Below are 14,638 nucleotides of genomic sequence, written 5' to 3'. Positions count from 1 at the left end.
ATATCTAGGTCAGTTTACAGTTTCAACATAAATATTTAAAAGGCTTTTAACATTTAGAAGTGCAAAATCGTTAATAGGTAACAACTCGGCTGAAGAGAGTGTTGTACAGTACAGGGTATAGAAATGTACGGGACAATAAACTATCCGTCATTAGCAGGTTCATTTTCACCAAGGACTATCATTAGGAAGTGATTTATGCTGAATGTGCTCTCGCAGTTCTCAGCCCAGAGTTTGTCTTTCTCCACTCGAGCCCGCGCCAAGCTCCAGAAACAGCTGGGCTGAATTTTTAGCGCCCATAATTAATTAAGAGCTTCATTCCCGGGATTTGATGATTAAATAAAGCAAGACCCTTATCCCCTCTGCGATTTCACTGAAAGTGTACTCCAGTCCAACTCTCCTGATCCCACGCCGGTGGCGTATTATAATCCCTTTTTGTGAGGAAAATGCCACAGGATTGCCTACAGACGCGCACAAAAGGTAACTTCAGAAACAGTCATTTGCTTTGCAATCGCTTCTGTTTTCTCTCTATTGCTGCCCATTTTCCCCCCTTCAGAATCGAAGGGGAGGGAAAAGGCGGCTGCTGGGAATTAACATAATATTGTTTTCTTCTTTGGTAGGGGGTGGGGGCAGCCGGATATGTTTCTGGCAATTCTTGGTAAGCTGCCAGTCGCAGATGTCCTTACTAATAATCTAACCAGGTCAAATAATAGGATTCCCTTTACACTTTTTAACTGAATTTGATGTTGTTCTGAAGTGGCAGACTGGTTCTTGTCAGTGCCTCTAGTGGTTTGTTTGTGCAAGCTGCTATAGCAGAACTTGACTTGTACATCTGGATAATAGCAATAATTAACAGCGTATCACCTCGTTTGTCAATAGATTCCTATTACATAATGAATTGACGGGCTGTTTTATTTCTTTTTAATCTGGAATCTATTTACATTTCTTCTTAGAGTACAGGCGAGAACAAGAGCGAGCGACGACAGCAAAAAAAAACTACAAAGACTGGCTAAGGCAGAAGGGACTGCTGAAAGACACCAAGTCCAGATAAAATCAGAAGTTTGGTATGTAATTTTGGAATATTACTCAAACAGTGAAGATTTATTTTAAAAAGCTTAGCCAATTCACTCCTGATCCTTGGAGAGTTGAGGCTTGCTGATTCAGCCCAGTCTTCCAACAGGTCCAGCCCGGGCATTTCAGGCAGCGGGGAGAATGGGACAATCACGTTCAAAAAGTTTCAAAAATCCATGCATGGAGCTAAGAGAAGGGCATTCAGCCCATCGATTTCCTCCCGTGCACTTAGACCATGTGCCCCGTTTGCTCGTGTAACGCTGTGACCGTTTAAGCCGATAAAATATCCTTGCGGTGCAGTTAAGCCCCTCTGCAGTCGCTTGACTTGTAAGGCAGCCTTGCACAGATGCATGTTATACATGTGTGGTCGACACGCCTTAACACTCGCCCATATAACCATTAGAAAGTGTACTGTAGCGCCATAATGTGCTCTACGGCCCTTATGATCTGTTAAACTTGGGTTAGCCTTTCATCCTTAAAAAAAGGGCAAGGTTAAGAATGTCACTTCAGATTATTTATCAATGTAACAGCAAGCGGGTGTATACACAAACAACCACTTACCGTTCACAACATATTGACTATTCAAGCAGCCAAATATATAGTTCTCCGCCAAACCACTTACTGTAAAAAAGGTAAAACTGCCTCCTTCCACTGAAAAATTGACGCTTAAACCATGGGTTTCATCACCTTCGCAAATGTCAACAGATTTTAATTACATGTTTTAACATGAAAGTTTTCAAACCAGATATATTGTTTGTTAGTTTTTATTTCGGGATAAATAATTTGCAATAAAATAATAGTGCCCCACTAATTATCCACCAGTATTTCTTTTTTGCAGTGCACATAATTCTCAATTGGACCGGAGAGACCAATATATAACGCACATAAAATTAGTTATAATTTTTCAATAATAAAATCCATTGGTTTTTCCAAGAAGCCTGGGGTCTCCGAATGGCGCAGAGCTCATTGTATACACTGTACAAGGCATTTTAAAGCAATTAGGAAAACAGTTGAAGTTATTAAGTCTACACTATGTAATTTGATTTACTTACGTTAGTGATGACCATCCATTCATTACCACACTAACAGGACTATACTGACATACGCAATGCAGAGAGGCTTGCAATTCATTAGGAGCCGGCACAGTTTTCCCATCCGCGGCGCCAGCCAGTACTTCAAACAAAGTTGGCATTTGTTTTTAAAAAAAGTCTCGTTCGCCATCCCATCCTTTTCTGCAAATGTATTTTGAATGCTTTCTTAAAGCGGTCTCCCTGTTGGGTTCATGTCAAGGGTTGGGATCAGTGGAGTTCTTTCCCCCCTCTCTCTTGGTACAGAAACAAGTTTCCTAAATATGCTCGCAGGACACAGACAGACTAACATTTTAGCCCAAGCAAACCAGGGCCTTTGATCATCTCGATCAGCTCCAGATGGACTCGATTTGTAGGCCATTTTTTTTAGGTTTTTCTCCAAATGATTATTTATGTAGTGTGCAAACGGCACCTTTTGCTCCCTGACGCAGACAAAAGCGTACAAGAGCTATCGGCTCCCACCTTGTCCGGATACTGAAGTTTATTTGGAGACGGCGGCGGTAGATTAAATAGGCAACTAACTTTTAACAGGGTTGAAGGAGGGGGGCATGGTCAAATAAGAAACAGCTTCACAAGAACGGAACTTCTTGTACCAAGTTTGGATAACCACTTGCAATTGCACTTTATGTCCAGTTGTGACAACAAAATAACAAAGGTGTTTTCGCGTGCGAAGTCGGGCTGTAATTTTATATTTAGTGTAAGACTGCTTGCAAAATAATGCCAATTTAGCAGTGCTGCCCCTTCATTTTCCGATAGCGTTTATAATTGGGTTCTGTACTTATTATGCACACGAACAGTAAAGCAGGAATCCCTTGACAATAGGTAGAACTGCCTCGAATATCAATTTTATTCTTTTTGCAAAAGCCAGAACTATATGAAATATCGCGTAAGACCATCGAGAATGTATTGATCGAACTTGCTCATTCTCTTTCATGGAGCTGGGCCGCATGGTTAGCTAAACACACTTCGAGATCAAGAGTTTCAAGTTTTGAAGAAGATTTGTGATTATCACTATGATGATATGCTTCCGAAAGGATTCATCTTTTTTTTAAAATGAAGCATAGCCTGGAAAACCAAGTGTGTAGGGATGTGCTAATCAAAGTTGTAGGTTACTATCTCAAAGACCTAGAACACCCATTAGTGCCCCCCCCCCCGTCCTCCCCCCCCCCCCCCGTCCTCCCCCCATGATGATTTAAAATAAACTGCCCCTTTGTTTCATTAACAATGTTGCTGGAATTATACTGCACAAGAAGCGTCATTGGCTCATTACTTCCAGCTATAGCCGAGTTGGTTTAGGAAACCCAGGATTCCGCGGAACCAACTGGAAGTGGCGGCCATCCGGACTCTTTGACACTATTACCTGTCAGGCGCGAAGGAAGGAACACTAATACTTGATGTTTCTTTTCCCTTTTCTCTCTCCCCCTCTCTGCATGGCTGGGACTGAAAGCAGTTGCTGTCTGCTTGTTGTTACTCCACAGATTTTTTTTTTCACCATGTAAAGGGTGGAATGCCAGGAATTCTCGGCTGGGAAGAGGACACAGACTTTTCACCTCTTACTGGTCAATGGGGGCAAACTGAGGACAGAGTGCGGCGTGTGGAAGGAATACTGAATTCTTAAAGAGATTTTGGACGGAAGGGAACCATTACGGTGGGGGCGGGGTGGGGAGGGAGGGATGGGGGGGGGGGCAGTTTAGTTCTAGAAGTTCCAGTGTCATGTCATTGTCTGTATCTCCAGTAGTCCCTCGCTTACCGCTTTGCTCTTGGCCACCTGAAATCTGATTCTCCAGCGATGGGGCGATATTCACTGTTTTGCTTGTGTTTTCAGTCCGTTTTTGCATAAATACAGACACTGCTTGGCTTAATTGTACCCATCTTTCTCATACCTTACTGATACTTTAATTACAAGTATATTGACGTTCATTCTCTTGTCTTTCCACATTAACTGATTGAAAATGTCACACTGACAGCCTGGTTCTCTTTTATAAACATGTGCTTGTCTGCATTTTTACATACATCATCTTGTTGCTAATAAAACAGGCCCTGTTCAAAACCGTGCACGTTTCCCTGCATACTGAGGCGCACTCTTATGTCTCAATTTTCACTTCTCAAACAGAAATTCCAAGTTTGCGGAGGTGAGACCTAAGTGTTATCCTCGTTGTTATCTTATCTGTTGTATTGAGCCGAAATTGCCTGAAGATCCATACCGATGTTTAAGCAACACGGAGGAAGTACCTTTAGATAATTGTAATAAACATAGATATCGGTGTCAGCACTCCCGAAAGTATATGAGGCAGTTGAAAGTTGCAGCAGTCACGGACATTTCTTTAACATTCGCTTGCCCCGTTTGTAAGAAAGGAATCGAGTCTTTTTTGGCTGGGGGGGGGGGGGGGGGGAGCGGGAGAGGAGCAAGAGTGTATAAACGACGAAATTGCATTGTTTTAGGTGCAGCAAACGTGTGTTTAATAAGTTAAAAAATTATGGTAATTATACAGGTCGACACACAACCCCTTTCATTTTGATCTGAGGAAGCAGATAGAATGCCGGTGCGTATTGGCCATAGTTCTTGTGCAGGAACAGGTAGACGCATGCACACATACACCTGTGTGTATATGCATGCATGTGCATCTGTACGCACTCGTATGCGTGGAAATTTGAATGCTGAATCAGACCCAGCACGCATGCATGTTCCTGCGCGTGTACTGTGCAGGGTCTGCAGAAGACTGGCCAAATAATAAATATTCTGAACAGTTAGAAACAAAAAGTTTACTGAACTCAGGACACCAGTTATGCCATTAATTATATTCACTGCTGGATGAAATAAGAGATCTGGGTGACATGAGGGATCTGGGCTGCAGTAATAATATAGCGAAATATTAATATATTCGGCTATCAATCCTCTTTAATATATAAAGGCTGCCCTGGAGGAAGATTCGTGGGTGATTATACCACAGCCTATTCCGCGCTGGCCACCAACCCCTAAAACTCGTATCATTTAGTCGGAAACCACAAGGTAACTAACTACGGCTGGTCCTGAGATATTCTGACTGCGTGTAGAACATTGGAAATAGTATTTGTAAATCTGTGCTAATGCACTTCAGCAACTTATAAAAGATCATTTCTTTATGAAAAAATATAAAAATCAGCTTAAGACTAATACCGCCTGTAAGTCACTAATCCTTTAAAATTAAGTAAAGATTAATTTAATTCCTAAAATAGACACCATAGTCACACTACTAATTTGCATAGATTCCACGAAATAAAGTAATTTACTACTAATTCCTTGTTTGAAACTGATCATAACTTTAAGCTGCAGGTTATTTTTGTCTGCTATAGAATACACCGAAGAAGGCCAGATGGGGAAGGAGGCGAGGGGAAACTAATAATTATGGTGCTGCCTGATGATATATTGCAATCACGCCAGTGCAGCTAACACTTTAGCACCAGATAAAAATAGAAGTTCTGATTTGAATGTTCGGGAGACTCTGAACATGTTAGTATCGTTACAAGGGGTATTTATACTCGCCTCCTGAGACACTTTCCGACAATTTACTGAAATATTAAGAAAGATGAAATTAAATAAGAATAATGGCAACCCATTTTTACTTTTAAAAAAACACTCCTACTGGAGATTTTGCATTTTAGAGAGAATTGGCAAATGAAGCCGCTTTTCTCGAATGTCTTTTCAAATGTACTTCCTTTTATACATTGAATAAAGATTGTTCAAGGGAGGTATAATCACGGAGTCGTTTTGCGGGTAGCTGGTAAATAATATCGCAAAAAAATGTTTCATTTTGGAAAAGCATCCTGTCCAATTCGCTGTGTGTACAGACCAGTTATGTGGGCGGTTTTTATTTTTGAATAGCGAGGGTTGCGGTGCACCTGAGTAATATTTAGGTTCCGAATTAATCGTACGTTTATGACAAGTAACAGTCTAAATGTATGATGGGTTCTAATGACATGCAGACGGCACATTCAGATCCTATCCAATGAAACCATGCTTTTTTATTTTTAAAAATGTGTATTTTATTCAGGTTTTAATTGTGAAAACATTCACATTGTGGTAAGTTATCATTGCAGTTGGTTGGAAAATTCACTAAATGTATGAAACACACGTGCCGGCGTTCGATTTTAGTCTGACAGCCCAAGAGTTTCCTGTATTATCTGTGGTGAAAGACCGCTGGAAATACAAATAGCATGAGTAATTTTACATTAACAAAATATATACGTGTCAAGTACAAAATTTAAACCAGTTCCTCTCCACCCAGCTAACTTTAAATTACCCGTAGATTAGGTCGAAATGTGGGGCTTTTATACAATATTTAATGGGCTCGCTGATTAAATTCAATTGAGGGAAAGGAGGCTGACATCTTCAATTTAATTGCCACTATAAATGAGCTCTTTTTTCGTTTTCCCTTTTACTGCAGCGAAAGATTTAGAGGACTCTGTCATTAATATTTAATTTCTCAATCTGTTGATCTTTTAAATTAGGATAGTCGGGCTGAATCCATTCTACAGAAACATAAACAAGAGGCATCACGTTGCATTTGGAAAAATCAGGCTGAGATTTTATTTACAAACATTTCCGATTCCATTGTTTTGCAAAAAAAACAGCCGCATAAATTAGTAAAAGCTCTTGGTATAGTTCTTACAAAAATACAATTCAAATATTTCTATCTCCTTCCAGCAAACTCGATACACAGACAATATTTCACACAAAAAAAAATAATTTCTGGTTTTCGTCGCATCAGACTTGGAGGTAGGGCGACATTTTCAGGACATGGGGAGTGAAATTATTCGCATCAAATAATAGGAGGGTGATTTACTTCCGTATTGTAAAGTATCACGTTAATTTGATCGTCCCTGGTTTGTGAATCGGAGGGTTACTGTTGCAGGGAGTGCTATCTGATTCGATTTTTTAAAAAAAATGGTTTAAAAATGCCTTTTTGGCACTTAGTTGAAAGTACGGTGATTTTCTGTTCGGAACAAGTGTGACACCTACCTGCGAATCTGGGAAAAGTTCAAGTCAATACTTTTAACTGAATGGGTTCCAGTATCGTAGCATTGAAGGTGGGGGGGAAATATGAACAGCGCAAAAAAAAATGTCTTAAGAAAAGCTTGCGGCCAACACCGGAGACTTAAGCGAATTTACATGGTAAACGAACACAACTTGTGGGGGTGGGGTGAGAAAAGTCGAGGCGAGGTTATCTTGTATGGATGTCAGCATGCATTCACTTCTCTCTGCCTCATATATAGCACGGCTGTGCTTTTTTGCGATAGTAATGAGGACTAAATTTGGCATAAAATCGAACTCATTAGCAAAGTTCACCAGATGATTGCTTTGCATAAAACACGACACTGATTGGATGTAATTAGGTTAAAGGATGGCACTTTAGTTTTAGCCTTATTATTCCAGCCAGTTCTTACACTCTACCAACTGCACAGTGAAAGTGCTAGACTCCTTCTGGTATTAATTTTCTCTTTCTTAAAATAAAAGTTCCTCACGTTTTGATAGCAAAACAAACCAAACCAAAGCGCAATGATCGCCTGGATGTGTAAGCCGAAACTGTGTTTTAATTAAATATTTACATTTTGCTCAGCAGCGGCCCTTGAATTTATGTTTTACCTCTGGCAAGTCTAATTTGTGTTTTGTTAAAACCTGTGCCCACCACGCCCCCCCCGTACCCCCACCCCACACACACACACACACACACTTAGAGAAAACAGCTTTCGTCTTAAATTAAAATTGCCATCATCTTATCTAGGAAACATTTCAAAAACACGGATTTATATTATATGTGTATATATTATACGAAAGAACAACAATAATATCTGTACAGAAGACTCGTTTCATAATTTACTTCAAAGAGGGTGTATTATCCTTTTTTAAATACAAAAACGCTACATTAAATATACAGAATTAGTCTTAATACAAATTAATTCATGGTTGGTTAAGACATTTTTTCAGATGTTACATATTGAACAGTTTGCATCAACCGCTTCAAACATATCAGAAACTAAAAATCTTTTGTTACTTTATACCATCTTGACGGAAAATACTTTGCCATGTTGACATAATAAATAGTGTCCGGCGATTCGGCGAAGAACCAGTATTAAATATTGGACATACCTTTCTTCAAATCATAAGACGAGGTGTCCTTGCAATGATCTATTTGTGCCGAGCCCTTTGTTTTAGCTTCTGGACAGAGTTTTGCCAGAGCCTCTGCTCTACTTAAGACAGTCTGACTTAATCCATTGGAACTGAAGTGTGTTGTGCTACTACCCCCGTGGTGGCTGTGAAGGTGTCCGAAGCTGCCATAGTTCGTGTAGCTTGTGTAGAAGGGCGAGGTGTAATAGAGAGGCCGGCCCAGCACGGCGCTGTTCGGGTAAGGACAAGGGGAACGGGACGGAGACGAGGCGCTGGCCGACACGGCGCAGCCTTGACCCGGGCACACACTCTGCTGCTGCTCGCTCTGTTCCTTCGACTTGTCCGAAGTGGCGATTTCCGCCAGGGACCAGAGTTTGGGCTTGGAGCTTGTTGCCGGCGGGGAATGGATGACTGAAGTTACATTGCAGTTCGCTGTGTTACTCGGAAGAGTGTGAGTTAGGTTTGTATGTGCATTTTCCAACTCGGAGTCGCCGCTTTGGTGCAAAAGCTCAGCTCCACGAGGCACAACCAGGGAAGAAGTCGTGGCTTTGGGGGAGTGAATGCTTTCTCTTTCCTCCACGTCTTTTAACTCCGAGTCGCTCAGGATCTGCCCACTTTCTTTGCTGGGATCCTGTTCCTCAAATCTTTCACAGGCAATTTCTCCCATGTTCGTTTTCTGATTCCCTGTTTGAATCAGTTCAAAAAGAGAGAGAAAAAAAAAACACTTATTCTGTCCTAAAATGCAAAATAAAATCAAACATCTTTATTATATTCTAATAAACGTTGATGTTCGCGTCAAAGGAATTCCAAATTAGATGGTATTTGATTTCGCTTAAATTGCGTTACTTGGAGACGATATTTTAAATACATTTGGCAGTATTGCAGTTGTAAAAGCGTCTCTGAACTGCACGTGTAACGAAAATTACATTCCAAACGAAAATCCGTGTGTTATTTGGCTTTTGTGTGCTTTATGAATAATAAAACCAAAATCGGCTCCGCGCCTTTCTTGCAAATGATTGCACTAAAATATTCATTCATCTCTTACCTGCCTCTGGTTCGGACGAGTTCCCCTTTTCCAAAGATTTCTGCGGCTCGTCCTCGTCGTTTTTTTCCAGGTCTATGTTCTCCTCTTCCTCCTCGTCTTCGCTCCTGTTTCTCGGGGTCCAGGTCATCTTGTTCTCTTTCTTCAGCCTCCTCCGGGCGTTCGCGAACCAGGTGGACACTTGGGTCAGTGTCATCTTGGTGATGATGGCCAGCATGATCTTCTCGCCTTTGGTGGGGTAAGGGTTCTTCCGGTGCTCGCTGAGCCAAGCTTTGAGGGTGGCGGTGGCATCCCGGGTGGCATTCTTTCGGTAAGCTGGGTCACCGTAGGGGTAAGAGCCTAAAGGAGCAGCGTACGGGTGATATCCAATAGATCCAGCCATGCCCGCCGAGTGATCATAGGGTGAGCCCTTAAGACACAACAAACACCCGTCAAAATCGCATTTTGCACCGAATGCATTCAGCTGCAAATCCTTTAACCGAATGAAATCATCTTTAAAAAACGCCAACAGCTAAGTGTGTCGAGCTTTTGAAGATTTGTAATAAAATCAAGCAATTTTTCAACAACAAAAAAAAATAGCCACGTAAACCAAATTGGTCGAACCGATTTGCATTAAAATAACAGACTGGGACGCCTGAAAAAGTTTGTAAAGAGGGAGGTGAGATCTTTTCAGAAATGATCTCAAAAGAGGCTCCCCTTCTATTCAGCAATACTTCTGAATGGTATTGTAATGGTGTGTAGCAAACAGAACTTACCACGTAGGAAGTGAAGGCAGCGGTCGGGTCTGTGCCGTACTGGAGGTGGCCGTTATAGCCTGGGGAAGGGGCAGTAAACGCTGTGGATCCGGCGTAGGGGCTGAAGGCAGATCCCGAGGAGGATCTCCCAAGTTCATCCGTCCTGGGTCCCGATATCACGCTCGTGCTGTAGGCTGGACACGAGTAAAGAGCTAAAGAAGCTGATGGTTGATACAAGTAGCCCTGAGGATACGACATGGCTTAAGATTCTGGTTGTGTGTGTGTGTGTTGTGTGAATCAACCCCCTATTTCCAAAGCTCTTGTGTGAATTGTGTGATGTGGAATCATGCGCCGGCAGTTTGCCTGGGTCTGCGCTGTCAGCGGCTGACTCTCCCCAGTGTTTACTTGCTTGCAGAAGTTTTCCTTTGGATAGAGCTGCTTGGGAAAGGTCCTGCAAGATGCAAGTTCGAAATTCAGGGTTTGTGACGCCTTCTACGCACTCGCAGCTCCTCCTCTCAGGGTGTTGTCAATAGAAGAAAAGCAGCAGCCTGATGGGGTGCCACAACCAACCTAATGAGAGGCTTTTTTTCTCTCTCTATCGAAAGCCTCACTTCAAGGCTCAAGTGCGCCGGCCCCTGGATGGCAATCTTTTACCAGGCTCCAGCAACTTTAACTTTAACTTCGCTAATATTATACGTGACAGAAGCCCATATAATCAGGAACAAATGCTGATCTCACTGGAAATGCATGCCAATCAAACTCCCCCAAAGAACGTTTTTCTGACCTTTGCATCGATTTTAGATTTAGTGCTCACAAATAATTACAATTCTATGGCGTGCGATGTTACGTTTGCCTTGTTACAGGTGTGTGTCCACCGCACATAGCAATGTAAGGCGGAAGAGCCTCCCCCCAGGATCAGTTATCGTCCTATGTCAAATGCAGAGCATCTTTTCCCCCCCCCATATATCTGACTCCTTAAACCAGGATTCAGATGATTTCAAAATCCGCCGGCAACTCCGCCCACACGGCTTGGCTAATTATCTAGTGAGTTGCTAAATCATAATTGGTTCCGGAGGAAAAAAGGGAGGGGGGGGGGGGGCGGCTGGAAGTGAGTGGCTCCTGCAGAGGGCCGGCGCGGACACGATGGGCCGAACGGCCTCTTTCTGCGCTGCAGCCAGTCTACGATTCGCGGTACAAGGCGCAGTTCCCAGTCGGTGCTGATATAAGAGGAGGGGCAGTGATATTGGCTTCATCAACCCTGGTTAGGTAAGGGGTTGAGAGGGAGTAAGCAGCGTGTTTTCCGTCCTCGTCACCGTCCGAAAGTCGTGCTGGAACCGCGTTTATGTGTGTATATTTTGTGTGTTTCAACCTGGGATGAAATCCGGATAGGACTGGGTTGTGATGGCACTTTTAACCTGGTGTTGTGAGACTTCTAACTGTGCTTACCCCAGTCCAACGCCGGCATCTCCACATCATGGCACTTGCCACCAGCATCACAGCCACCTTGGAGTAAATAACCATTCTGGGTGAGATGTTGGAAGTTGTTGGAACCTTGCCCCGACATGAAGAAAAGTTAACAGTCGCCTGAACCCAGAGATTACATTCTTGCATTCAAATCACTCCCAAATGGGGCTATTTTTGTATTTATATTAAGCTGTTGGGGCGATTTGATTCAATTCTAAGTCGGTCTATTTTTGTGCGGACAGCAACTGTCAGTGCAGTGTGCAACACTAATGCAGAAAGAGACCCACAAAGATCAACAATTGTAATATCATTACTGAAAAATTATGGAGAAATTATTTGCAGTTCGGTCACAGATACACCGTGGGTGGTTTTCGCACAAAGCACCCACTTCGTCTTTAATACAAATCTTAGCAACAAATGTTGTGCATGATAGTTCAAGAGTGGGAGAAGCTGGTTTTCACTATTGGCCACTAATTCGCACCAGTGAGTAATAGCCGTTAGGAAGCAATGCCAAGAGATGATAAAGCACAATGTGCAGACTGTGCGTGCATCAAATGTGTGGATAGAATTACTGTTGTAAAAATAGACACAAGTCCAAGTGCATAATAAAATAAAAAACCCTGACATGCAGTTTTTGGACTATTAAAATAAAATCTATTCATCTTCGGTTACATAAGCACTCTTGAGATTATAGAAAAACATTTTCTGCCTCTCATTTAATTATTTCATACTCTGAGAAATGGGATTGGGTTGTTAGAAATCAACAAGTTTAAAATTTTGGGGAAAGAAAAGATATTTTAAAGTATGATCATTCATAGAGCCACAGAAAAGGTATGGTGAAGAAAGAGGCCATTCAGCCCATCATATCTGCCCCAGCTGAAAAATAAAGAATAAATAAAATGAAAATCCCACCTTCCAACATTGGCCCATGGCCTTGCCGCTTTCAGCATTTTAAGTGCTGATCCAGGTACCTTTTTAACTGAGCTGAGGGTTTTCCCTCCACCAACAAGCCAGGCAACGAATTCCAGACACCCACCACCCTCTGAGTGAGGAGGTTTTTCCCCAGGCTTCCTCTAATTCCTCTACCGATCACCTTAAATCAGTGCCCCCTAGTAATTCACCCCATCAGCTAGGGGGAACAGGTCTTTGCAGTCTATTCTATCTAGGTCCCTTGTAATTTTTGTACACCTCAGTTAGGTCACCCCTCAGCCTCCTCTGGAAAGCAACCCTAGCTGCAATGTTTTCATAGCGGCAATGTTCAAACCCTGGCAACATTCTTGTAAATCTGCTCTGCACTCTCTCCAGAGCAATTATGTACTTTCTGCAATGGGCGACTGGAATTGTAGACAAAATTACAGCTGTGGCCTAACCAGCATTTTATGCAGTTCCAGCATTACATCCCTGCTTTTGTATTAATACCTCATCCAATAAAGGAAAGCATTCCATATACTTTCTTTACTACCTTTGTCACCAATGCTACCACTTTCAGGGGGACCTGTGGACATACACTCCAAGGTCCCTCACTTCCTCTACCCCTGTGAATATCCTTCCATTTATTATGTAGTCCCTATCTTTGTTTATTTGTGTGCCCCCCACCCCCCCTCCAAATGCATTACCTCACACTTTTCTGGATTGAATTCCATTTGCCTGTCATGGTTTCATATTAGTGAAAAAATTGAGTTGTCGGAGGTCCAGACAATGAAGGTATGCCTGACCCTAACATTTATAGAAAATAAAAGGATTCTGCCTTGTGAAAACAGGATATGTAAGAAGAATGGATCCATATTGTAGTAGTTGATATTTTATGGTGGCTTCTATTCAGTTAAGTGTGCATTAGTTTCGCTTCATATAATTTTTATATTTATGATCTGTAATAAAGTACAAAATACATGTATCTTAAAAAGAGGAACTCAAATGAGTTTAGAATCGGAAGTAACCAGCATTCCATCAATATCAGCTGATTTGCTGAATATCTGAATTTGGACTTTACTTGAAACTATTGTGTTTGGATATCTGGGTTAATCTGTACTCAAACTTCAGATGTTCTAAGTGTCCTTTGCATAAGCTTGTTACCATCTCTCTGGTCCCCCAACATCTTTCCCTGCTGTCACAATGGATGGCATCTAAGAGATTGCCAGCTGAAGCTCAAACTACAACATTTTTTACTTAATTTGTTCAACATTTTTTATTCTTTCTTTGCAGTTAAGATATTATCCCAGTTTTATATGAGTATGCGTCCATTTCATTAATTTCGAAACAAAATGGAAAAATGCTGATGTCAGAAGTGCTCTATGCACATTTGTTGTATAGATCTGCATTATCCATGGTAAACTGTAGGACCACAGTGTATGGAAGACCGAATAATGCAGATTGTTATTGATAATGTTTGTACCCAAAATACTACTTTATATCTCTATAGAAAATAAAACTTCCTTGTGCTAATGGACATGTGAAATAACCATATCATTTTGACTTACTTGTTCCAACTTCAACAATCGGGGTTTAGAAGGTCAGAACTCCATGCCCTCAAAACAGAATCTGAACCTAAATACAAAATATCATGCATAATATATGAACATATAGTTTTAAAACATTGTTCAGGGTGTACTCAACGTGTCCCCAACCTTCCCTTAGTGCTATAATTTTGATTATCTTTTGTGCCAACATTTACAAATTATAAATTGCCACGTCAATATTTTGCATTTGATTTCACTATGCTATGCTACCTGTCACGATAATAGTTGCAGGCTCTGGCCAACGTGTGGCTTGGTGAAACAAATTTCCAAAGTCTCCTAACTCTGTTATCTTGTTTATGTTTAATAAATTTAGATTCATCAACTGACCACAGGCACCACGAAGAAAAATTTGTAAGTGAAATATAACTTCTACTTTGAGAGCTATGGCAGTAAAGTACGCTAGGATTGCACAAGTGACTATTTGTTAGATTGACTAAAGCTAAGGCCGAGGACATTGTGTAGTTAAAAGTAATTTTGTAATCTGAGGAGCAATATTTTATCTTAAAAATATAGTTAAATATTTGATTTATTATACCATAAGAGTTGGTACCATTCTATACCAGTTCTATATCAGAATTTTA

General features: G+C 41.4%; 1 protein-coding gene across 1 annotated transcript; it reads right to left on the bottom strand.

Moving 5' to 3' along the window:
- Window positions 1–6,696: 6,696 nt before the first annotated feature.
- Window positions 6,697–10,508, bottom strand: irx5a (iroquois homeobox 5a). The gene is made up of 3 exons (XM_078210263.1): window positions 10,099–10,508; window positions 9,347–9,752; window positions 6,697–8,985 (listed from the first exon to the last, which is right to left on the bottom strand). Exons 1-3 carry the CDS (start codon window positions 10,333–10,335, stop codon window positions 8,267–8,269), a joined length of 1,362 nt encoding a protein of 453 aa, XP_078066389.1. The 5' UTR covers window positions 10,336–10,508; the 3' UTR covers window positions 6,697–8,266.
- Between the last annotated feature and the right edge of the window lie 4,130 nt (window positions 10,509–14,638).

This window comes from Mustelus asterias, chromosome 4 (genome assembly GCF_964213995.1).
Source record: "Mustelus asterias chromosome 4, sMusAst1.hap1.1, whole genome shotgun sequence".
NCBI lineage: Eukaryota > Metazoa > Chordata > Chondrichthyes > Carcharhiniformes > Triakidae > Mustelus > Mustelus asterias.
The sequence above is the reverse complement of the archived record's forward strand: the minus strand, read 5'-3'. Positions and strand labels throughout refer to the sequence as shown.